The sequence below is a fragment of the Stegodyphus dumicola genome, chromosome 8, assembly GCF_044657685.1.
Source record: "Stegodyphus dumicola isolate Sdum_Otavi_A_Nest chromosome 8, ASM4465768v1".
Lineage (NCBI taxonomy): Eukaryota > Metazoa > Arthropoda > Arachnida > Araneae > Eresidae > Stegodyphus > Stegodyphus dumicola.
In genome coordinates, this window is record NC_140775.1 from 130982902 (window position 1) to 131010884 (window position 27983).

Here is a 27983-nt window from a genome sequence, read left to right on the forward strand (position 1 = left end):
TACAACCTAATGTATATATATGGATACTTTATAAGGTATTTCTCCCGTCTGTCTTTATTGCATACTTTACTGCCAAAATTTATTGTCATAAGAAGATATGCTGAGCTGAAAGAATATTTGGAGTCACGCTCAAAAAATAGGAATGTACTGAAAGAAAGATAGACTCTACATTTTTTCTGAAAGGAAATCCCTTTACAATGCAAGAGCGTATATTTGTCCAGTTTTGCGTAAAGTATTTTTCTAACACATATTTTTCAGCAATTAATAATATACAGATTTCTGACAAGACTCTAACTAATTAATGTTTAACAACATTAAGTTAAAAAAAAAGTAAAACCTAATAAATAACAACTTTCAATATTAAGCAAAATTCACATACGTGTAATATATATTGTTTCAAAAGAAAAAATTGAATTTAAATAAATTTAATTTAAATACAAATTTAATTAATTCTTTGCGCCATTCATTAGTTTGAAAATTAAAATTAAATTTTTTATATGTTTGCACATTTTTTAATTATTATAACTTTAAATTTGCTTTTTTACATATATACATGTTTGTTTAAATTTAAATTTGTTTAAATATATATAAGAGAATTATAAAGCTATAAAATATACAATTTTTGGATTTATTATGATACTTTTATAAATTTTTAATTGTATCCTCATTACGATTTAAAACTAATTATTGATAGTTAATATATTTTATTTTAAATAAAATGTTGATATTACAAGTTTAAATAAATAGCTCTTTATAATTCTCGTAGGAAGTTTTTCTCTTTATAACTTTTGCGGGTGGCGGGTAAAATAATGAATCCGTTTAAAAGACAGACTGACCCTATTTCACTATGTTCATGGAAATGGTCACTGTGTCTTTCAAATTGATTCACTATTTATTACTTGTAAATTACTAAATAATTAAAATTTTTAACAGTGAGAGAGGTGAGAGTTTTAAAACTCGATTGTGATCATTTGACATATAATAAATGAAATTAATTAATATATGGAAATATCAGTAGATTTAAAACTTTTTTATTTAATTGAAATGATATCTACCTACAAAATATTTTTGTATATAATTTATAACTGTATAATTTATTTTTAGGTATTACGATTTTTTAGCAAGATGATACTAAGTTACTACTAGTATTATATAAAAATGTAGCAATATTATAAGACTGAGGGTTCCTTCATGAAACAGTATTTTTTAATCTATCAGTATTCAAAAATCATAATGGTTTACCTTTAAAGTTAAAAAAAAATACAAAAATTAACTGCTTATAGAAAACTTTATTAATTTTATATTGTAAAAGAGATGTTGTTTGGTATTACAATTTTGTTATATTGTTAGATGTATACATACAGACAAAATATTGTTTTAATAAATATATTTTTCTAATAATAAATAATTCAGTTGGGAAAATGGAGAATTCAACCATTTCCTTGTCAGGACTCGAACCATAGATCTTCCAGTTGCCAGATGAATATGCTAACCATTTACACAATGAGAGTATGCATAGGGGAATTTGATATTTCTTACTTTTCTCTATTTAAAGGGTGATTGGGGAAAGCCATTAACTTTATTTGACCAAATCTGACTGACATTTTAGTTGAGATGCTACTGTTAAGTTAAACTTTTTGTCATATCCATAATGTGAGAAATTAATGGGCTTATGTCAGAATTAAAACCACAGATCTCGCATTTGCCAGCTGGATGGAATAACTCCTCATACCACGCATAGAGAGATGCAATAATCCTCTTAAACAATCACTATATAAGATCGCATAAACAATATGTTATACAAACAATTTCCTTGAAGTAACTTATATAAAAAGCCAATCCCATACATTATCAACTTAAATTCATTGAACTCCTTAGATCCCGCGCAGTAATAAATACATCGAATAGTGCCAGATTAATATCTTAATTGCTAATTTTATATACCGTTTCATTAAACTCTAAAGAAATGTCATAATTTCATGCATTATATGGTTTAAGGTTTTTTGCTTGTGGATCTTATCACTAGTCCGTAACAAATGAATTTTGCCTGCCAGTCAGGCAGCCTACTGTCAGCAGAGCAATTTCTTATGTTTCGCGGAGGGGCGGTCCTTTTAAATTTTTGCAGTTTATTCTAAATTACAATTTTTGCTATTTATTCTAAAATACAATGTCCAGAATAAATTCCTAATATTGCAAACTTTTCTCACAATTACTGTAAGTGCTGCTGGTTGTGAGAATTTTTTAACTAAAAATCATTTTAAATGTATTTTTTCGAACATTTTTTTCTTTTCTTTTCTTTCTTTTCTTTTTTTTTTTTTTTCCATGTAAGAAGCATTTAAAAGCTATAAATATTTACATAGTTAAGAAATCCTCCTTTCTGCCTACATTATAGAAACTGGAGCAATCAAGTAGACGTCTACGATGTATTATCAGGCTATATATATTATTAATGTATACATTAATGTATCATCAAGGGTTCTGAGAACAACAAAACAGCAAATAATGCTATCATATTGAAATTAAAATTTTTCTTCAAAAATAAACGTAAATTTGTTTCCCTATATATCATTTTTTAGTTATTTGTTTATATATCAAGAACGGCGGTAAATTCAGGGAACGCTCGAAGGGGCAAAATCTCTAGTTACGCCACTGACCTGTCAAAAGCCAAATAACGCGCTCAAATAAATATTCTTAGAATTTATGCCGCGAACTATAATCTACGTCACTTTCACTTGTCTGTACTATGAATGGTGTAAAGCTTAAGACTTGTCCTCTCTCAATGAAGTCAAATGGATCCAACCGCCTGTTACCCGAGGACTACAGACTGGTTTTGTCCGTTAAAGTTGGAGATGGTAGACGATAAAGGTGTTTTTTTTTTTTTTTTTTTTTTTTTTTTTTACGAGCAATAGTAGATGAAATACAGTGATCGTAGAATAGGCGTAAAGATACAGGTACGTTGAGATTCACTGTCCAGGCTGAAACTTAAATCACCTATAAAAAGCATGGTGCTCCAGTGATTAGTGATAGATAATATATTTTATTTTTAATAAAATCTTATATGTTGCAGTGACTGGGATGCAAACAGGTCTTTTGGCATACATCCTTATCTCATGAAGCCTTCGCGAAAGTGTAGACAGTGAAATTTGGGTTTCAGTGGCAGCATAGCTTACGTGTAAGCTGTGAAGCTATAAGAGTCCTGTGGTCGCTGCGCTGAAAGTGCCAAATAATGATCCTAATTCATCGTTGTGGTCCTTGGTCGACCTCGTATAAGTCTCCTCTGTGTTGATTCAATGTCTTCGAACTGTTTTCACAAACTGCAGAGGGCACTGAGCGTTATATTGAGCTCTGTAGCCGGATAAGCGCTTGTGACTGGCCTGCCTCCAATCTATCGAAAATTACCCATCTCATTCCATCATCCAGACATTTGTCGCTACTCATTTTATCTGGCATCTTATAAAATTTATCCAATTCTAGCGAGAAACACGGCGTATATCGTGGAGGAGTACAAGCACACAAATCTCCAATAAAACCCTTCTCCGCCTATAAGCCCGTTTACAATCACAGCTTTGCAGACACGCACGTAAATACTTAAGTAATCGATTCTGAATATTTGCATAATTAGTACCTTTAGTTCAATATATTTTGTAAAAATATACATAACTTACAAATTCTCTTAATTTTGCACATGAGTGTATATAGCATTTAACTAAACCGAAAACTTAAATAAAATTTTAAAAAATTCCCCAGTGAGAGACTTTGAAGCCATTACAAAGCATGTGTAGGACAATGGCTCAAAACAAAGAAAAACCGCAGCCAAACAATGTGATTTACGCCAGTTATGGATAAGCGTGACGTCGTAATACAGTCATAAGATCTCCACTTAGATTTTATGTAGATCCAATTAATTTTCAATCTGCCACTTTTATGAAGAAACATATAATTTAACTGCATTCTATCTATTTTTGCCCTCGCATTTTGAAAAAAAAATTATCAAAATTTCGGACCTGCACTAGACGGAACCAACATGCAGTGAATATTTACAAAATTACAGAATCGTTATTACATTATATAAATTAAAGTGTTTTTAAGACTTTTATACGCTCTATCTGTAACTTGTAGCTCTCAGTTACCTAACTAAGGGCGATCGTTCTGTGAAACTTCTGCCAGAATGGCAGGTGCATGTTTACCAGAATCTTTGTGATCTTTCTTGGTTGATGCGTTTCATAGTTGAAAAGGATATTTTATTCTCATATGTTAAAGGCCTACGAAAATACGTCTTTTTTTTAAAAATATATCTGAAGCCATCCCACTTCCCCAAATCTTAATAACGTTGAATATAGGCATTTGATTTTCAAGCTGATGATAACAAATAATATTAATTTTCATTCAAATGTTAGAACAGAAATTGCTTTGTCCGTTTATTTGGTTATTTTACCATCAATTGCATTTTTTTATACTCTTGAGTAGCCGAAATTTTCATGTATCCAGCATTCGGCATTTCGGGAGCTTTCCGGACAGTCGACCTTTTATTATATTTCATTTTTACAAATATTTTCATTTTAATAATATTTCATCACATAAAGAGACCTTCTTACTGCTTACAGGTTTGTCCATTGGGTCTAAAGTATATTGGCACTGTGAAATTATGGATGAAGTTAAAAGGCTTCATAAATCTTGGTAATAAATTTGGATGTGATTCTTAGTTTTCCATTTAAAGTTCTTACCAAAATCATTTCGGTCAAAACCTTGATCTTGTCTCTTTATAGAAGCATCAGTGCGAACTATCTTGTCTGAAATTTACATGCAACATGTGGAAAATTTTGTTTCTCTAAGTTCACCTCAAAACCCAATTTTACGAAGAAATATGTTGATGAAATTTTTGTCCTGTGGAACTATTCAGAAGGTAAATTAAAAAGTCTGTTTCCATTTGTAGGGTTTATATTTATTTTAACTAACATTTATTTTAAGTTTAAACTATCTTTCCTGTCAAGCCTTACTTTCCCCTGGAACTGCCAATGCCAGAATATGTAAATTTGAGTAGAACGCGCAAGCATTCAAATTATCAGCGGAAGTAGTATGGTTTAAATAGAAGGAAACGAGTTCGGTGTGAGAGTTATTCTTACTTCGCGAGCGCGGAGGTAGAAATCGAGAATTAAAGAACCCCGCGTTGCAGCCTATGTGCTTGGCGGGAAGTAGTTGCAATTGTTCCAGTGAGCTTCAAGTCTGCTGAATTAGCTGCGGTATTTGTAAAACGCGGTGAGTTAGTTATTTTAGAGAGCCTCGTAGTTAGAATATTGTCTTTACTTTCTTTTCAGGTTTTTATTTTTATTTGACTGCCTAGTTGGCACAGTTGTAAGCGTCAAGAGGACGCAATTGTAATTTAGTACGTTGAATAAAAAGGGACTTAAACCCTTTATAAGACTCTGTGGTTTATACAAGCTTTCACAGTCACCTCTAGGTTGCGTGCTAGTTAGAGGCGCGCAACGTTATATTGGCGCCCGAACACTTATCGAACTGAAATGGCCGAAAACTGGATGGAAGCCGCTGGACAACACCAAGAAATGACAACGCAGTTAGAAGGATTTGGATACCTGGTCCAGACTTTGAGAGCATCAATCAAGCCAAACGTCTATTTCGACGGAAAAAATTCGGTGTCCGTATTTTTAGAAGGTATAGAAAACCACTTTCAGCTCTATCCTGTGCCTGAAAGACAAAAAGTTGCTATTGCCACATCAGCACTAAGAGGACAGGCCGCGCTATGGTGGAAAAATATAGGCAAATTTCTTCTAGGTGAATTTGGAAGCCCGACGTATACATTTGAAAATTTCAAAAAATCGTTAGTAAAGGCCTTCCCCATAGTGAAAGATCGCGCACGGCTGGAAGCCGAGCTATATAGTTTCTATCAACGGGATACAGCACAATTGACGGACTTTATTTTACGAAAAATCAAGCTAACGGATATGCTGTATGGCAAGAAACCCGATGCGGAGATTATTGAAATAATATTACCAAGATTGTTACCCGCTGTCCAAGACTACTTTGAAATTAGAAACCCAACCACATTGCAGGAACTTTTCGAATTGGCGGTGAAGTTTCAAAATCGCAGAATCGCGGAAAGAGCGAGAGGGGAAACATATTCTCAAAGTACCAGAAGGAAGGAGTAAACAATAAATGGAAATCGCTCATATGGGGGAAAGAACTATCAAGCTAACGCATCGAAACTTGAAGGGCAAGGCCCAAAAACAAAATTTGAAAATAAGCATCCGCGTACCCATAAGACACAGATTGAAAGGAAAACTTTAAACGACTAGAGGGGCCTGTGAAAGGGAGGGTCCAGACCCCGGAAGTTTTAGAAAACCCTCAAATAGACATCTAAATACAGTCATAGTAAAAAACTCACAGCTACCAATTATACAAGTCCTGGTTGGCGATGTACCAGTAGAAGCCCTCATCGATACAGGAGCAGAAGGAAATTTCATGAGTGAAAAGTTCTTCAAAAAGAATTTTTATAGGATACGACTCTTTAAAACCAGAAATACGGAAATTATAGCGGCGCAAGGAAAAACATGTCACTGCATCGGGAGAGTATCATTAAACATACAGGTAAAAGAGGAAAATCTCAAAGTATTAATTTTTGTGGTGAAACACCTCCAACACTCTCTTATTTTAGGTATGGACTTTTTAAGGGCCGCGAGGGCCAAATTAAATTTTCAAGATAGTTCCGTGGTGCTGGAGATGGACCAGAGGGTGGTGGAACCGGTGGAGACACCTGAATTGGACCTTAGCCATTTGAATGACCAGGAAAGTAAAGCACAAGTGGTGAGTAATTTTTCTCATTCATTTTCAGAAAAACCGGGAAACTGTCAGATCGTGACTCACAAGATTCAACTAAATGCCGAAAAACCTTGTAGGACTAAACCTTCCCGCTATGACAAACAAAAAGACGTAATCATCGAAGAACATATTCAGGAGATGTTAAAGAATAAAATAATAACACCCATAAATAGTGAATACGCGAGTCCAGTCGTATTATGTAGGAAAAAGAACGAGTTTCCTCCTTCGGATAAAAGGGCTTGGAGGTTTGCTATCGATTATAGAAAACTAAATAGCATAACTAAATTCCCAGTTTACCCTTTGCCGGTTATAGACGAGATCATTAGACAGATCAAATCGACGAGATATATGTCTACTTTGGACTTAACGTCTGGCTACTATCAAATAGCTATGAGACCCGAAGATATACATAAAACCGCGTTTATAACAAAATCGGGCACTTATGCATTTTTACGCATGCCTTTTGGGTTGTGTGGGGCCCCATCAACATTCCAGAGAGCTATGGACATTGTTCTAAAGCCTGTCCTAGGAAAATCAACTTTAATTTATCTAGATGATATAATTATAACGAGTAGTACGTTGGAACAACACGTTAATGACCTCGAACAAGTTTTTAAATTATTAAAAGAGGCCGGTCTTACAATTAACGCCTCAAAATGCAAGTTCGCAACTAAAGAACTTAAATATCTTGGTTATAAAATTTCGCAAAAGGGTATAGAAACGCAAGATTCAAAAATAAAAGCTATTAAGAATTTCCCACCGCCCAACACCGCCAAGAAACTTTCGTCTTTCCTTGGATTATGTTCTTACTATCGATCTTTCATAAAAGATTTCGCTAATATTGTTGAACCACTCTTAGTAATCAAAAGAAAAAAGAGTAAATTTACGTGGACAGCGGAAGCGAACACAGCTTTTGAAAGATTAAAAGAAGCGCTTATTAATGCCCCTGTTTTAAAATTCCCTGAGGGGGACGAAAACCTGAAAATTGCGGCAGATGCATCAGACTATGCGGTGGGCGCGGTTCTTATGCAAAATAACCATCCGCTGGCATTGTTTAGTAAAACATTGAATCAGACACAAAGGAATTATACAGCTACAGAAAGAGAAACATTAGCCGTATTAATGGCTGTACACAAATTTCGAGTTTATTTCGGCAAATCGCCAGTAACAGTCTTTTCGGATCATGCGGTTGTTGGTAGACTTTACCCGGGAAAAAACCTAACGCCCAGGTTAATAAGATGGGCTTTAAAACTCCAAGAATATAATATCACAATAAAATATAAACCGGGTAAGGAAAACAATGTAGCTGACGCACTTTCTCGTATAAAACTGGACGATGAAGGTAATGAACTTAAATGCGCTGTGTTGACTTCAAAAATTTTAGATTCTAGAGATACGGTTATTACTGAACTGAAAGCTGATCCTGAATTTGGAAATATCTATGCTTATTTGAAAGACCCCGAAAGCTTTGAGCATACAGATATCGATGCGATAAGAAATAGAGCAAAAAACTATGAAATAATAGATAATTTATTATTCTATACGAAAACAACAAACGAAAATCTTGAGTATAAGCCAGTCATCCCAGCCTCGCTTCGATTAAGCATTTTGAAGGAGTTGCACGAAAAAAAAACAGCGGGCCACCTCGGGGTCAGAAAGACTTTAAAAAGGGTACGCGAGGCGGTATATTTCCCGCAATTATACAAAATAGTAACGGCGTATGTCAGGTCCTGCAATCAATGTCAGTTAATAAATGATATTAATTACAGCCCGGCCGGGTACTTAAATAGCATTCGCGCTACATTTCCGAATGAAATTTTAGGCATAGATCTCCTTGGTCCCTTCCCCCAGAGCGAGTTAAATAAAAATCGTTTTCTTTTAGTAATAGTAGATCATTTTTCAAAATGGATAGAAATTGTTCCACTTAAACGCGCGTCAGCCAAAACAGTCGCAGATGCATTCTTACACAGATACATTTTAAAATACGGTGCACCGATAAAAGTCATTAGCGATAACGGAAAACAATTCATTAGTCAAATATTTGAAAACATATGCAATGGACTTGATATACGCCATATCAAAATGGTTCCGTATAGACCACAGGCTAACATAGCAGAAAGAGTTAATAAAAACATTGTAAAAATAATTCGCAGTTACGTCAGCACACATCACAAGCGCTGGGATGGCTACATAAATGAATTAGCTTATGCTTTAAGAACGGCACATCATGATACTACGGGAAAAACTCCAGCAGAATTATTTTTAGGCAGAATTACGCCTTTAGATAAATTATTCTTTGTGCAACAAAGAGAGCAGGAATTTAGACAAAAGGACGTGCAAAAACTAATTGATCAGGCGCTTAAAACCTCGGATACGGCAAGAAATAGGCAGAAAATTTATTATGATAAAAAACGCCGTGAAGCAGATTTTAAAGTTGGGGATAAAGTATTGAAACGGAAATTTTCTTTATCAAGTGCCCCAGACAATTTTATGGCAAAGCTAGCTCCAAAGTTTGAAGGCCCCTATGTAATTCAGGAAATCAAAGGAGTAGTCTTATATCTTAAAAACGAGAGAGGGGAAATCTGTAAAGCAAGTCCCGACCAGGTGAAAAAATACTATAATCCAAATGATTTTGAAATCCTTAAAAGTTTCTTGCAGGACTCAAGTCTAAACGAAATAGAAGGGCCAGAGACTGCAACAACTATTCCACCACCCAAGAAACGGAGGACTGAAGAGAGACCTAGCACTTCTACAACCCGGACGTCGGCATCAAAAAGAAAAAAGGATTTTCAAACTCCGGCGTTTAAGAAAAACACAAATACAGATGAACCGGGTAAAGAAACCGTGGTAAAGACGAAAACACCACCTATAAAAGATGGCAGGAGAAATTACACATCAAGGAGAACGCGCACACGGCCACAGAGTCAGGTGCCAGCAAGGCCGCCGTTCCGGAAACTGAAACGCCAACAGGAGGCACAGAAGTACGAGGAACAGAAGAAATTCAAGGACTCCAGACCGGAGGACGTCAAGACCAGCCGTCCCAGACAGAATCGCAAAGGCCAACAACCAGACGATTACTCCGTCAAGAGGCCAGCATGTAGAGGACGCAAAAGAAAGATCAACGGGGACGACACGCGGAGATCAACAAGGAGAAGATTGACATCCATGACACCTCTAACTTGGGATCAATTTTGTCAAAAACGGATGACGGAGTTTCAAGCATCGAAAACTCAAAGATAAGTTAAAACCTTCTATAAATTTTTTTTCTCTTTTGTTCCGAAATGTTATACATAAGTACGAAGTTCTATGTTTTGACGAAAGTCAATATGTCTCGGTTGAGACTTAGTTTTGTTTTACTTTATTTAGCTAAGGCAAAAGTATTATTTTCTTTAAGTGTAAAAGCTAAAAACAAGCATTTTCGGTTGGTCGAAAGACTAATTCTGTTATGTTAAAGCCAAAATTTGGCCGGAGATAAAAATAACTTCGTATTCTTGTACTAATAAGAATTTTAGTTCCAGTGCCGCCAGCTTGGCGAAGAATGAGTAAAGTAAAAATTTATTTTCTCTTATTCATTTTATGGTAAATTGTAAAAAGCATATGTATTAAACTTTTGTAAATGTATGTAAATACTTGCATGTTATGTAAAAGTAGAATTTAGTCTAGAAGCATAAAATTGTAGATGCTAAAAGTGAATGCTTAAAAGCAATGAAGTCAAAATTTAAGTATTAAACTGTAAAGTCATGCTTTAGAGCGAAAGCCTGCATGTTTAAAGATGAATGAGGGGGAAGCTAGAATGAATGTGTTTTGTAGGGTTCTCCACCTACATTTGAATTTTTAAGACTGTTAAAGTAGCTCATTGAGTTGTAGAATGTCGAGTAAGGTGTGTCTATTTGGTTGTTGAATTCTAACAAATCATGGTGGTTAGGGGAAGTGTTGTAAGACTAAAACACGAATATTCCCGTTTGACACCACACATGGTGGAGAGCCAGGGTAAAGTTAAATTAATGCTTGAAAAATTGAATGAATGTGAAGTAAGCAATAACTAAGAAAAACGAATCGTTAAAAACAAGAATTTATTGTGTCAAGAAAGTGTAAATTATAATGTATGTAGAAAGATACTGATACTTATTCCTTCCAGATGCTGGAAGGAAAGACCAAGATTGATTGATGAAGTCCAGGAAAAGTTGCTGTAAGAAGAAAGCTTTGTAACGACTAACAGAATTTTAATATAGAATTGATTACATAAGATTTTTTTTGTGTAAACGAGGCTTTCGCCAGTTAGTTCAGAATTGGATAAACTTACAACAGGTCGTTTGTAGGACCTGCTTCCAAGTTTTCCAAATTCTGGCAGCGGCAAATGTAGGGTTTATATTTATTTTAACTAACATTTATTTTAAGTTTAAACTATCTTTCCTGTCAAGCCTTACTTTCCCCTGGAACTGCCAATGCCAGAATATGTAAATTTGAGTAGAACGCGCAAGCATTCAAATTATCAGCGGAAGTAGTATGGTTTAAATAGAAGGAAACGAGTTCGGTGTGAGAGTTATTCTTACTTCGCGAGCGCGGAGGTAGAAATCGAGAATTAAAGAACCCCGCGTTGCAGCCTATGTGCTTGGCGGGAAGTAGTTGCAATTGTTCCAGTGAGCTTCAAGTCTGCTGAATTAGCTGCGGTATTTGTAAAACGCGGTGAGTTAGTTATTTTAGAGAGCCTCGTAGTTAGAATATTGTCTTTACTTTCTTTTCAGGTTTTTATTTTTATTTGACTGCCTAGTTGGCACAGTTGTAAGCGTCAAGAGGACGCAATTGTAATTTAGTACGTTGAATAAAAAGGGACTTTAATTAAATGCATTAATAAAGCATTCAATTTCCTGATCTCTTAATTTAAAAAAAGGCTATATTCTTCAGACTACAATCTATCACAAACTAATTGGTAACCCAGGAATAATCCTGTATGATTCTTTTTCATTTCATCTACATAAAACAGCAGCCTTTTTTTATAATAAACTTCAAATGTGTCATAGATTTCTGTTCAATATCAGAATTTTATGAAAATGAATAAAAATATATACTACAGATATCCTCCCAATTTTGTAGAAAAATTAAACAAGGAAATCAATAAACAAGCTTCTGCAGTTATTTCTCAGAAAGAAAAGTTGTTACCAATGCAAGATTAAAATAAGAGTAAATTTTTTGGGAACATTCCTTTATTACCCTATAACCTCAAGCATCAATTCTAGTTTTAAAACATCTGGTTATACACTTGCCATTACCTATCCATGCTCCATTCATCTGGAAATTATTATGATCAGATAAATTAAACATCACGACAACAGACACGTAAGGTTACAAATGAGATATACTATCTGCAGTGAATCTGAAGTGAAAGTAGAAACACAGAAACTCAATACATCAATTCAACATACAGGAAACTATTCATAAGAATTGCTGAGCATAGGAAAGATATTGTAGCGTTTTCCTTTTCTGACACCAGTTGTTACGTTTTTCTTCTGACACCAGTTGTTACGTTATTTTCTTCTGACACCAGTTGTTACGTTATTTTCTTCCTTCACGTACGTACGGAGTTCGTGAGGATTTGGAGTGAATAACGACGACACTACTTAATGAAGTATCGAAACACACTTTATTAGCCAGTATTGTCAGGACAGCTCCAAAACACGTTTTACAGCCGTCGTTGAACTCCTATAAACAAGCTGACATGATCGGCGACAGCTTTACTGCAAAGCACCAGAGTACAGCTCCCGACTCTGCTCGGTCGTTCTCAGAACTCCACATACTCTCGAGACTCTCCACGCTACAACTCGCGATGCACTCGACGACACACAGAGCACGGCTCCCGACTCTTCGGTTCAGTCGTTCCCGGATCTCAACACGTTCTCTCGACGATGCACTAACCGCGATACACTATGAGACTCCTTCAGTGAACTCGACGGACCACTTGGCACTCGCTGCCCGGCTGTCAACTCGATCGACTCGAGACACTAACTATCTCGCACTCTCGAGGCGCACCAACTCGCCCTCTTGACGAGGTACTCTGTCTGACTGCGGACCAGCAGGGTTTATATAGCTCTCGGCTTGTGTTCGAGAACATTCTGGGCTAAACCGGAAAGAATTCGTTCCAGAAGGTTCTTCCATCCGTCCATGGAACAGCGCCAATTTTGTCGCCAAATGTCGCCAGATGGGAGATTTCTCACCAAATGTGGCAACCCTGTCTTTCACTTGCCATTTTATGGCAACCCTAAAACTGCTTTGCGGGGAAGCCATCTTACCGCGCCTGTACATTTCGTAACACTATCTATTAACTCTTTGCTAACCAGTTCATCAACAAAATAGACATCTTTTATTAAATACATTTCTCAGGATCCACACTCAATAATTGAATGAAAAAAAGGCAGAAATAACTGCCAAACCCTGGCATAAAAAAGCAGTCTCGAAATTAAGGAAGCATTTGTAATCAGCACCAAAATATGTTGCAACAGAGATCTTCCTTTCAACTTTCCATAAATCTGGATGTTGATTCTTTGTACAGCAACCCTGCAGTAAGCAATGAAAGAAGATCAAACCATTCATCCACATCCATTTGCAACACATACACAGTTATGAGTTCCGAATTTAAAACTGTCCCGCTTTTACGATGCCACACGTGCACTTTTCCATTGATTTGGCTCATGCAAGCAGAGCATGCTTGATGATGAAAGACAACCAGTTAGTAAACCATTGTTGAAAAAAAAACTTTCTAATCTAAATTTCTAGCCAAATCTTTCTTTCTAAGAAAACGCACATCACTGCTGAATGAATTCAGATTCACATGATATACAGCAGATATATAAAATGAAGGAAAATCAGTTTATCCTGGATCTCCTGGAGTGTGAGTTGCCTATCAAAAACATAATTATGTTTAAAGATCAACTGCCACCTGAATCAACAACTAAAGACAAGGACGATAATGCCGATGTTACGTATTCTACCATGTCACGCAGAAAAAAAACGAAAAATGAAGGTTCTAGAGGTCCCTGCCCCTGAGAAACAGAATTGTAGGATTTTTCAGTAATCGCAATATTACTGTAGAAGTTTTTGGAAATTTCGGCCATATATTTGATTAGCATTAGAATATTAAATTCTTCATGCATGGTTTCATTCTGAAGAAACCAACAGTAGTTAACAATCTACCTGTGACATTTTGCAGCTGCTGAAATTTTAGAGTGCTTTTGGAGACACATCCCTAGACAAGGCAAGAATAGGTACACTGGTTATCATAAATTAAGGAAAAATCACAAAAAGCGATAACTTCCTCAAAAATCCAAACCGTGTAATCTCTCAAAAAGCCAAACCGTGTAAAATTTGAATATGTTGCCAAGTATGCGTAGCTGAGTAAAACTACAATATGCAAATTAGTGGCGCTGCTTTCGGAATACGTCATCTGCGGAGCATAAAAGTGCATGTTTGAGAGCAAGCCCACATATTTCACTGTGACAGTGACATCAAAAATCTGAGATAGCCAATTCGTAACAATGACCTCCAGGCATCATTTGCCTGCAGAACTGCGATGGAGAGCCATTGGGAGACGAGAGGCAGGATAAAGTCAAACAGAAGTAGCCAGATGGCTAAATGTGAGTCCTTCTGTTCATAGACTTTGGAGGCCATTTCAAACCACAGATTCGGCATCTAGGAGGTTCAGCCAAGGACGGCCAGCTGCTACGAGGAGCGCCGATGACCGATATTTGACATTATGAGCCACCAGGAATAGAACCGCTACTCCAACTCTTCTTAGATCCTCCTTTGCTGCAGTCATCGGAAGGTTGGTGTCAACGTCAACTGTGAGTAGAAGTTGGTCACGAAGGTGGTCTATAGGCGAGGCGACCAGCCATTTGCGTGCCACTCACGTCACACCATGGGAGAGACCGTTTGCAGTAGGCACGACAACATGTCTACTGGACGCCTGATCAGTGGAGGGCTGTTCTCTTTACGGATGAGTCCAAGTTTAGTCTAGAAAGCGATAGTAGGCGTTATTTGATATGTAGAGAACCTGGAACCCGTTATCATCCGTCAAGCATCCGTTAAAGAGATGCATACGGAAGAGGCAGTGTCTGTGTGGCATCTCTTTGGGTGGACGCACAGACCTCCATGTCTTTCCAACGGAAACCGTGAAGGCTCCGGTTTATAGTGATGACATCCTTGATGCTTATGTGCGCCCATGTGCCGGGGCAATAGGTGATGCTTTCCTGTTACAGGACGCTAACGCAAGAGCACACAGGGCTCGCATCGTAGATGATTATCTTCAACAGGAAACAATTATGCGCATGGAGTGGCCAGCTCGATCCCCGGACTTGAATCCTATCAAGCACGTTTGGGATGCTTTAGAGAGACGTCTAGCTGCTCTCAATCCGCCCTCTCAGACCCTTGCCGCGCTTGCAACTGCTTTGAAGAGCAATAGCTCTCGCTTCCTATGGAACTGATAGACTGCATAAGCATCACGCATCGCTGTATGTGCTGTATTGCTTCTAGAGGCGACAATATTCCACATTGAAGGTACTTTTCCTATAGCAAACTGACACCTTCGATTTGTTCATTTTATACATGTGCTAATTTCTATACTACTATAATTGTCTGGTAATTTATTTTTATGTTATTTGATACCTTACTATATGTTGTATATTGTGGGTAAGTTTCATAAAATTATACATGTAACTTTTTCAGTAAACATGATTTTTGTGATTTTTCCTTAATTTATGATAACCAGTGTAATTATGGGATGCAACATGGACTTATAAATGTGTAATTTATGATCCACATCTAAAACACCAGCAATTAGGGGACGAAGTTTAATTTTACTAGCTAAAAATTTAGAACTTAGGTGTTTTATGTGGGGCATTTATGTTAAGAATAACACCGAGGTATTTAACTTGCTCCACCCAAAGAATAATGTTATCATACATGGTGAGGCATTTATATATGTTTTATTTACTTGTAAAAACAGCAGGTTCTGTTTTGTCCATGCTAATCTTAATCTTCCATATTTTTAGCCAGGACTTTAAGTGCATAAATATGTGATTGTAACTGCTGAATAGCTGTGCTAACAGATGCACTTTGGGTAAGGCAGGGCTTAATTTCTAAAATTAGAAGTGTCGGAGACCTATGGAAGATTGTGAGGAAAGAAAGGGAAAAAAAATAAATTAAAATAGCTAATAATTAAATAATAAATTTAAATTAATATTCATATTAATTTGATTAATTAAGTAATTAAATTAATTATTTAAATAATAAATTTTAATTAAGAAAAATGTAAAGAGAAATCTAATAAATTATTAAATTAATTTTGAATAGTTAAGTAGAAAAAAAAAGTATTGGACCTCGTGAATTTGAGCCATCGTCTGGAATTATGATTCCACTTAAATGCTAAGAAGCAGCTCAGCCGATCTCCGTCTGAGTTTAAGCCCTGATTATACATAAAATGTACTATTCCAAGGGATGACAGGTATCAGTCTTTTTTTGCAGCATACCAAGGAAAAAAGATAGAACGATTATAGTTCCACTAAGAAGAATAGTGAGGATTCTAGAAACAGTATGAGGGTATGGAAAGAAATTTAACTGAAAAGTGTAGTTTAAAGAGGGAAGAGTTCAAGACTTCCTGATCGCGATGCCCTGTCGCTATAATTCTAGCCGTCAAGCAGAAATTTTCCCTGTTTACTTTTCCTGAATACAACGTGAGAATAAATATAAGATTTCTCGGTACAAGTGGCAGCAGTAGTCCCCCCGCTTGGTTACATCATTCAGAAAGTCTACAGCTCTGCAGAAGGAAGTCATTAGCATGGAACGTGCACAACCAGGATGTCACTTTTAGTTCTTTGAGGAATACAAAATTTACCTGCTCTCATAAATTCATTGCATATCATAGAGAATAAGCCTTTGACATATAATTGGGGGCTTTTCTTTCCTTAAAAGTCTCGACCTCTGTGCAAGGCTTGAGTGTGATAGAAAGATAGGCTTGCATTCAGAAGTTAGAATCAGATTTTTAAGACATGTTTACAATTAAAACAAAATTTTTGTGCTAAAACTGTGGTTCACTTGCATAAAAAAAGTGCTTGAGCCCTTTTATTTAGGGCTCCGAGGCGCTCCGGCTGAAATTATAATTTATCTCGAAAACTGAGAAGTACCGGTGCCGGGCTCCAGCGCAATTTAAGCCCTGGATTACAATATTATTTGAAAGAATTGTATCATATGTGTATGGTATATCATTCACATAAATTTGAATAGAATTAGACCTAGTAAAGACTCTTGTGGAATGCCAGCATTAATTTTCCAGTTAGTAGAATATGTGTTTTGCACGCAAACAATAAACTGAAAAGTGTAGTTTAAAGTGAAAAAGTGTATAACTGTCTATTTGAGAAATAGGAATGAAGAATGTAAATGATGTGTTCCGGGAATCCTTCGTCATAAGCTAGTGTACGAGTCCATCCAGCCAAACACAATCAAATGCCTTAGTGACATTGAGAAATATTACTTCGGCATGGATTTTATGCTGAAAATAAGTTTAAATTTGTTCAGCAAACTCTGTATAGTTGATGAACAATTGAATGGTTTTTTTATAAAGATGTACTGGTGAGGAACAAGTATGCTATTAACATCTGCATTTTGAAAGAGGTTTTCCAAAATTACAAATTCTACAATCTTGTTGAAGACACACACGAGACTGATTGGTCAACAAAATCTAATTCAGAAGTCAAACAACAAAAATCAGCGTTAATTTACAAAATTTTCACAGGACTAGTTTCGATGGTTTTACCGAACCATCATCTTCAGCTGCAAAACCGCAAATGAACAAGATAGGAAATAATGTTTAGATAAGATAAGAAAGCCTGGACAAGAATAAGCAAGTGGCGCCATCTGTTGGCGAAACCAGAACTAAAACATAATTTCATAATCGTTAACTAGAACAGAAAGATTTTTTGAAATCTTTCTGTTCTAGTTAACGATCCTAATTCCAATCCAAATTTGCCTTCGGCTTTTAGAGAAATTATGTTTTAGTTCTGGTTTCGCCAACAGATGGCTCCACTTGCTTATTCTTGTCCAGGCTTTCTTATCTTATCTAAACATTATTTCCTATCTTGTTCATTTGCGGTTTTGCAGCTGAAGATGATGGTTCGGTAAAACCATCGAAACTAGTCCTGTGAAAATTTTGTAAATTAACGCTGATTTTTGTTGTTTGACTTCTGAATTAGTATTTATTCGGCGTGTTATTGTGTCTTAATCAACAAGATCTATTTGATTCGCTGATTTTTCTAGTTTTAATATCAGGGTAATTATTGTAACTTTTCATGATTATGGAAAGTACCCGAGTTCGATGATGCAGCTGATTATTTTGACTAATCTAGAATTAAGGAAAAGATCCATTTTCTTTATATAATAAACTACGTAGCACAGTAATCTGCAAGAGATTTTCTCAGTTTCAGTGTATGCAATCCCTGAGGGGCAGCTAAAGGGTGGAATATTTGTGTGGCAACCCTAAAGTTTCTTCCAGATTGAGTTATCATTAGGAGCACATGTTTTAAGGTAGTCAGCCCAGCAATTATGTGTATGAAAGTTTGCAAGAGTCCTTGAAGAAGGCATGAGCAGTTTATTGTCATCAGAGTGACAAATGAGTTACTGAGTTTTTCTTATACGGTTCTTGAATCAAATTAGATCACACTTCTTTTTTTTTTCTTTTTTAAAATTATCGTTGAGTTTTTCAGAAACATCTACTACTGGTACTGTTTTGAAATGCTTTAATAAGACCGTTCATGAAGTTTTTTTTATCAACATATCTAACTCTTGAGTAATGAGTGTTGTTTTAGAGCTTTGGTACAATTAGATCATTTTGTAACAAAAGCTCTTTTGCCTGGTGTACTATAGAAGCTGACTTCAAAGTCCATAAAAACTAGATAATGATGAAAGAATAGTTCATCTAACAATTGAATTTTCGGCGGAATATTAATGCTTTTAAGCATGAAGAAGTTCAGAATTAGCTCTGTGCTAATTCTGAACTTCTTCTAACATGTTTGGGGTGGGTGGAGCTGCAGTTTTAAGCTTGACTGAAGCAGCAGAATTGTAACTATGTCTACCAAGTGCATTAGAAGTTTGGCAGTTTTATGCACAATGCTGTGCATTGAAGGACCACCTAAAATAACTCTAATGTTTAATTTGAATATCATACTTAAATCAGCGACATCATTGATATGTCTTTCATGCAGTATGTAGATGGAGATGAAAGCAAGTGACTGTGCAGACAATGGTGGGATTGTGATTGCTAAGGCCTCAATTGCTAAGAGCTATGAAATTGTTAAGTGAAAATGAGAGATGCAGTGTTTGATCAAAATCTTAAATCAACTTGCAAGTCTTCTTAAGAAATATGGACAGGCCTAATAATAAATTTTGCAATTTACGATGTTGATGATTTTGTCTGGGCCAAGCATGTGTTCTTGTAGGAGTATGATATCGGGCCTAATTTTTATAAACTCCTTGAGTTCTTTCTCTATGGAAGAGACAATTTTACAGAAATGAAGAATAGAATATACTACATCTTCTCCATTTGTGTTTCACATTTCTAAGTTGTTCGATGTTATTATCTGGTTGTAACGAAAGTTTTCCGCCAAACAAAGTTCTTAATAAAGTTAGGAAAAACATGAAAGCAGTAATTTTATTGAAGGTAGTAATCACCACCCAAATTTATGATATTCTGCCAATGTTTTGGTATTTTTTCAAAGTCTTCAGCCCAGAAACTTGGTAGTCGCAAGTCCAAAGACAGATAGACCTCATGTGCAGAATGGAAGACAGCACGAGCAAGATGTAATTATTTGGGAATAAAATTTAGTGTTACTATTATTTCTCGCCTGAGTGTTAATTTCTTTAGTTTTCTGGCATTCTGCACAAGAGTGTTATTGGTTTGCGGTTGAAGAGCATCAGCTGTAATTTTAATCCTCCTGAATACTTCTACTGTTAGAGTTTCTGAATATTATTTTTTGTATTTTGAATATTATAGTTTCTGCTACATGGAAATTTAATATACCTGCAATATGATGTAGGGTAAGACTGTGAACAGGTTGCACAGAGATGATATCTATTTTTCCCTTTTTGCAGCTAGCAATCGATTCCTGAGGCCTTGGCACACTTAATGCACCTGGGGCAGAAAACAGTTTTTTGATGAATAATGCCATTTCTGACATTTGTAGCACTGTGGTTAAGTTCTTATTTACAGATATTTCAGTTTGAACTGCGAATATGGATAAGTCAGTTAGTTACCCGGTTAAAAACTTTCGACATTTTCAGACGAGTAGATTTCAACTCAGTACAAAAGGATGAGTTGCTTGGTATTATTATGTATCATTTGTACAACCTTATACATTTAAAAAACCTTTTTCGGTGAAAATATCAGTAATTTCTTGCTTATCCATGTCTATCAGGATGTCTTTGGTATCTACTTCTGTGAGGAGAATTATTTTCTGAGCTATACTAAATATTAATATGCACTGAATACACTCTTTTTTTTTCCCCTGTTGCTCTTTATTTGATGTTTATTAATCAAATAATTGTTAATAAGATTTTATGTATATAAATATATACATAGATATAGATATTTATAAACATAATATATATAGAGAGAGAGAGATAAAGATAAATATAGATACATATCTTATAAATATCATATAGAGAAAGAAAATTGAAGAACCAAAATGGTTCTTCAACTTTCTTTCTCTTTTTATCATATACAAAAGTGACACTAAAGATTATGAAATTTTCAATTAATTGCAATTGGAATTTGCTAGATTATTACTAATATATTAATTATTATAAAATACCTATTTTTAATCAAAATGATTATAATATAAAGCAGAAGTTCTCAACTAGGGGCGAATTCTATACTTTCAGAGGGGAATGAGGTCAACCTTTTCTTTACCTGTTATGCATTTAGTTTTAATGTATGAATACAGAAAATTACTTTTGATCAAGTTTTGGAATTTATCAATATTTTCTATACCTTTTCTAGTCTAATTTATAAAAAACATTAAAAAATAATTTAAATAAATGTATAATATTTTTTTTAAGTTTTGGAAAGGAAGATAAGGGGGGAGCGACGATCGTCTAGCAATGGTGAAAGGGGTGCATACAGTAAAAAATATCGAGAATCAACAATATAGAAGACTATGGGCTGCAGCCAAAGCAAAATTTGTAAGTTCTATGGTTTACCCCCGAAAAGCAAATGTATGAAAACATTTCAATATGAAAGAGATTAATTCATTCTTTCCAAGCAACAACCAATTCGTAAATGATTACTTTATTAGAAACAAAAATTTTTGACACTTCAGGTTAATACGTATGACAACATGATTTAAATTTAATGCAATATAACAGCATTTTCTAAATATTAATAAAAGAATTAACCTGGCAATAATATATCGTGTCAATTATACTAACCTGATACATAAAGGGTTGCCAACAGCAACTATTTATTTAAAATGCTGACATTAACAACAATTTTCGACATACACTGAACATCACATGCAATTGTGTGCTTTCTCCAACGTTAGAATAATGACAAAACTCGCCTACTAATGCTCTAAACGTGATTTCCCGACAGCCGCTTCTGCATCTTTTAGCTCAGCACAAGAGTGCAATAGTGCGAGCGCTCCGACTCAAAGAGACAATAAGTTTATGGGCTAGGACTATGAGCAAAGCATTCCCAAGCCTTGTCACCGGGCCGAATTCAACATCTCAATTAACTGCAGGTCAACAACGTGGTTCAAAGCCACTGCAATCTACACCGATGGTTCCAAAGGAGAATGTGGCACCGATAGCGGATATTGTATTCTACGTGGGAACCAGATCTTAAAGACCTGGGAAAGAAAGCTTAAGCACCACAACTCAGTTTTTCAGGCTGAACTATTCAGACTCAGCCTCTAGCCTTCAGGCAATCCAATGCACATGCAGTAAAAATCCACTCATCAGGCCCATAAAAAACTCTTAATAAGAATACCAAAATACTATAGGCCTGAACTCCAGTGGCTGCTCACACCGGATTACTGGATAATGAACTTGCAGATGCAATAGCAGCAATAGCCAAAAGATCAGAAACTAACCCCCATGTTCGCACACTTTGACGTGCCTCTTCTGGGCTCGTTCTTAAAAGCTGAGCTCGAGAGAGAATTACTGAAGCGTTGGCAACATCTGCGGGAGACATAGACCACCGGCAGAAGAGTTTACAGATTTTTATCCAAAAGTCTGCCGGCTCACTTCACTCAGTTTCTAACAGGGCATGGTCTCTTCATGACTTACCTGCATTGCTTCAGACGAAGCGAAAACGACCATTGTGCACGCAGGATGGCAGGAGATCCGGACCACTATGTGTTCGTTTGCGGAGAGACTGCCGAACATATCTTAGGCAGCCAGTAGTCACATCCATGCATGGGCCGAAGCTACTTCCAAAAATCGCTATGCATTGAAACACATATGCGATTGCGTAAATATTGCACACAAAATCTCAGACAGACTGAAGAAATTCTCAGCTGCCATTCTCATCAGCATACGGTTGCACAGCTCCCGTATGCTCTGTACTTGTAGTAAATTTATTTTATCTTAAGTTAGATTTTTCTGGGTTTTTCCCCCCCCCTCTGTTTACACTTATCTCCTTGAACTGTAAACCCTGAATTGTGAACCTTGAATTATGTATGTTGCCTTATTTTATGTATTATTTTCACTGTTTTGCCTTATTTTATTTATGTATTATTTTGCTTTTTAGTATTTTTAGTATTGCTATTTAGCATTTTGCCTTATTTTAGATATTATTTTAACTGTTTTATCAGTCACTCTGTTAATTGCTCATATATCGCACTGTACGCATTTATTATTCACATTGTAGATGTCTTTTGTAACCACCTATTCATAACTCTGTAAATATGTAGCTAAAATTGTTCTTCTAACCCGCAATGCACCCTTCTTTCATCACTGCACTATTGTCTTGCCCAGCATTTTTTTGCACCGTCCCCAGCACTCGTCTTGAGTACAATATGTACCAAAGTGTGTTATGTGGACCAAGTTAATTCTGTCAGCGAGGCCTAGCTGGCAGATATGCTAACTGCCCTAGTTGATCGGCTGCCTCGCTGTCGGTGGAAAGAAAGAAAAGAGCAACACTTTTTGAAATAAATAATTTTTATCTCTAATGCGCGAGACTGTTGCTACTCAGAAAAATGAGTGCAAAAATTAGCGTTTTCAGAGTTTTTAATTAATATCTCGGATAAGTCGTACGAAGATGGGAACAGTCGAAATAGCTTCCCACGACGTTTTGGAATCGGGAATAATATATTTAATGTTTGGCAATGTTATTTTTATTTCATATACTGTAAAACTTAGAAATTTTTTAATAAGAAACTGTATGATTTGAAAGCGAGCAGTGGCAACACTTTTCAAAATAAAGCAGATTTTCATCTCCAGCGTACGAGACTGTTGCCATTCAGAAAAATGAGGGCGAAAATTAGCGTTTTTCCGAGTTACTTAATATATCGGCTCGAAGTCGAACGAATATGGGAATGGTCGAAATGGCTTCCCATGAATTTTTGGAATCCGAGGGTACCGATCTCGAAGTTCAACTCCCCGCCGTTAGGGTGGAGATAATGCCACAAACAAACAGACAGACGCGTACAGATTATAATAGTATCCCAACGTGGTCCCTATGGAGCCCCGGGGGTCAGGATCATTCAGAGGGTCCGTGGAAAATTAAAATTGATTTGGGGGTCCCTGAACATCAGGGGGTCAGCACAAAGTTTTATATAAAATAATAAAACTGTGATCCATTTTTATTATTATGGAAATTTAAATAAATAAAAATAAATAAAATAGTAGCGATTTTTTACGTCCTAAGTAAAATATAAATATAGGTGAGTGCTTAAAATACGGTATGTTACTGAGCATTATGTAATACTTTTTGTAAATGAGCATTGACAAAACTTATTTTCACTAATTTGTTACTTATAGTAATAGTTGTGTGTATAATTTACTTCAATAAATTTAAGCTCTCAATTTCCATCAACACACTAACAATATAGTAATAAAATAATAACGAAATAACAATAGAAAAACTGAGATAATCCCTGAAAAACGAAAATTAAAAAAATCCACTGATACACGCCTATGTTTTTAATAGTTCTAATTTTTAATAACATGCATGGGACGATGCGACACAGATGGTCGGAAAAACACGTCTATACAGAAACGTAATAATGCCACTACATGCACTAACTTGTTGACATAAACATAAGTAACATAAACTATAAAAGAGTCTTATATCGCACATCTAATCAACAATTTAGTTCTATGTTATGCTGACGTGAAATGTATAAACAAATTTTCCCAGTCTTAGGCAAAAAGAAGTTTTGTATTGTTACGCAGATAGTATACTTTTGTTATATAAGTATGTTTGAATAAAATTAATCTCTTTTGCAAAAAATTATATATAAATTTCAATATACTTTTTATTAAAACCTTACGAAGAGATCGTAAGTTTTTCTTTTAATACAGAAGTTTTTTGAAAGAAGTTTATCATTAAGAATTATATTTTATCCTTACCTCAAATAATAATTCAAAAGAGCTTTATTGCAGCATCTCATTGAAAAAAAATTAATAATTGTTGCAAATAAAACATTTGATATACAAATTCTCTTATATCCTTTTTTTTGCCCTTTTTAGATAACAGCATGAGTGAGCCGAAGAAAAAATGCTGACAATACAGTGTTCACTATTTGAAGTACGGCTTTATTTCATCAGCGGGAAATTGTACTTTACCTATGTGTCTTCTATGTAATAAAACTATGTCTAGTGATTCAATGAAACCTTACATGCTTAAGGAACATTTAATAAAAATCCATAGTGACAAAAAAGATAAGGATTTAACGTTTTTTCAAACAGTTAAAGAAAAATATTTGAAAACACAACATCTAAGCGAGATACATCTCTGCTTCTTCTTACAACATTTCTTTATTGACTTCAAAGTCCGGAAAGCTTTACACTATTGGTGAAGAACTTATTTTACCAGCTGTAAGTGAGGTAATATGCACCGTGTTGCACCAGTGTCTGACACTGGTTGCACACAACTGCTTTCGACATTATAAAAAGACTAAATTCCACTGAGTAATAATACAGTACAAAGAAGGATTGGCGAAATGGGCTCAGTGCGTAGAAAATTCTTTAAGTACCGTAATTTCGCACGTATAGTCCGCACCATCGTATAGTCCGCAGACACGATTTTATATAAAAAAAAATGAAAAATTGTCAGATAGTCCGCACCACCGGATAGTCCGTGGACTATACGTCCGAAATTACGTTTTTTTAATACGGCAATATTCCCATGCTTTTTAAACACATCCTTTTGCGCAAATTTCTCACCGCTTTCTTGTCCACTTCAAAATAACGGAGTAAAATCCTAGTATACGGTGCAGCCTTGGCGCGACTTTGAAAATTATCGCCAACACCAAAAATGATCCAAAGAACGTCTATATATATACTATACACGCATAGTATATATACTATATACTATGTTTAACTATATATTTTCTTTGAATGACCCGTTAACTACTCATCGTATATGTCCCGTTTTTACTGCTCATCATAAAGTCGCCAAAAGTAGTCAAATCCCGTGTGCACCGGATACTAGGATTAAACCAATAACGGCCCGCTTCTCTATTTCCATCTTTTTCAGTTTTCTCAAGTACCTCTCAGCAGTAAATCTCCGGCGATGTTTCATCAACGTTAGCGAAGATGAAAGACAAAATACGAAAACAAAATACTGTGCAACGTGCTATCTTCGTGATAAGTGGTAATGAAATGTGACCTTCGACCCCACTAACTCGGTGTTGCCAAACCACGCTATAAGTAAACGAATCACGCTTTTTTTTTCGTACTCCAGGTACTTTCTACTATGGCTCCTAAAAACCGAGCTGACGCATCAACTACTTTTCCCCCTCCCGGCAGTTGTGCTAAAGCAGTGCGAAGGACACTTGGAATCTCGCGCTTTTTTTATATTTGATCATCGGCAGTTCACGACAGCGTGTTTTTTAAATTTCAACAATTTTAACCGTGAACAACCAGCGTATTATCCGCACTGGTGGATAGTCCGCAGCTTCAAAAATTCGCATTTTAAACACAGTTAGTCCGCGGACTATACGCGCGAAATTACGGTACTTAAAAATGTTTGAATTTTCTATACAGCTTGACGATTCCACTTTACCAAGAAACAAAGCTTTACTTTTAGCTTTTTTTACTATTTGTAAAAGAAGATAAATATTAAAATATTGCTAAGAATTGTTATTTGCTAAATGTCTGGAAATCGATACGAAAGGAGAAACGTTATTTACGGAATTAAAAAGATTTTTCGATGTAAAAGCTACGCCTTTGTCTAATATCATTTATTTTGCTACTGACGGTGCTCAGTTAATGGTAGGAAGATATTAAGGCTTTTTGGCATACTTAAAGCAAGCTCTACCAAATGTATTTTCAGTACACTGTGTCATTCATCGACAGTCGCCAAAAAATCTTTGTGAACGTTTGCATGGATCACTAGATTATTTCATTACACCAGTTAATAAAATCAAAAGGAATGCCTTCAATGAGAGATTATTTGCTCAACTTTTATTTGGAAAATGATGAAGACTATAACTGAATAAAATAAAGACAGCTTCACACAGAAGTACATTGGCTACCTAAAAGTTCATATTTAAATCGATTTTATGCGCTCTTTGATTCAGTGTTGGAATTCTTGGAAAGCAAAGATAATGATTTGCGACACACTTTAATTAACTGAAAAAATGACATAGCCTATATCATTGATTTATTTGCCAAATTTAGCGAAACTGATTTGAAACTACAAGGTGACCAATTAAATTTAATCAAAACTAAAATCGTAATATCTGCGTTTGTTGCAAAACCTTTTCAGTACAAACAAAACTTGGAAAGAGGAGAATGTTCTCAGTTTCCAAATTTTCCGAAATCGCAAAATAGAGAAGAAGATTTGCTTGCTTACTGTCAACACCTAACGGCTCTTCATGCAGACCTGAACCAAAGATTTGAAAACATTCTTCACTTGGATATTCCCGACTGGATGTTGAATCCTTTTGCGCGTGGACAAACCCAGATTACGACTCAGAAACACAGATAAATCCACAACTCAGAAACTCAGGAAAAGAAAGAAGAAAACTGATTAAAAATAAGTGTTCGTGGGGATTTGCGGTTGCTACTCACAAACATTGAGCCGGACATAAATGCACTCGTAACATTTCATCAAGTTCATGCAAGTCATTATTTTTTTTTAAATTTTATTTTAAACAAATTACAATTTCAATAAATACTTCTTCAACAATTTTTTTAATTTGTTATTTTTATACTATATATAGCTTTTTCACTTGGGGTCCGTGGGCAAGTTTTGACTATAGAAAGGCATCCATGGGTCAAAAAAGTTTCAGAACCACTGGTATAGCTGGTTAAGAATAATAAATTCTTGCAAAAAAAGCTTACAAATTAAATAATATTACTAACAAATAATAATTTTCATCTTACTAGCTCAAATTTTTCATGTTATATTCTTCTCGTATGATATCACTGCAATCAAATTATATAAATGTGTAACAATAAAACAAAATACCTACTTACCATCTGAGGTGTTAGAATCGGTTGTGACTGCAAGGTTGATGCCTGCGTAAGAACTTGGTTTACTGCTGGAACACTATAAAAATAATAAATGCATGTAAAAATAGTATTACTTATTAAGAGCGGAATAATTTAATATAAATAGCACAGCTGAAATAGCAAATCATATATAAGACAAGACCATATAGAACAAAATTCTCATACAGGAATAAAAAAAGCATCTTGCATTTAAAGATAGTAAGGTTTATTTTATTCAACATATGTAAAGATATTACTTGTTTTTAATAAGAGATGCAGAGGATAAGAACTTTTACTATATAGAACACAATACACCGCGAAGATGACATCCGTCCTAGTTCGTGCCGTACGGATACCTTTATAAAACTACTTTGAGATATTTTTTTAAATAAGAGCAAAGTTTGCAAGTTTCCAATTCAATATGAAGTGCAATAATAATATTTGCTGTT

The 27983-nt window shown here is 35.4% G+C and overlaps 1 protein-coding gene across 9 annotated transcripts in view; it reads right to left on the reverse strand.

Annotated features, from left to right (window-relative positions):
* Nucleotides 1–27983, reverse strand: part of LOC118194869 (transcription intermediary factor 1-alpha-like) — a 219359-nt gene that overhangs the window by 45086 nt on the left and 146290 nt on the right. For all 9 annotated transcript variants that reach the window (XM_085822432.1, XM_085822433.1, XM_085822434.1 and 6 more), the window contains one exon: nt 27520–27592. In XM_085822432.1, the coding sequence (XP_085678558.1) occupies nt 27520–27592 (73 nt within the window). The remainder of the gene's footprint in view (nt 1–27519; nt 27593–27983) is intronic.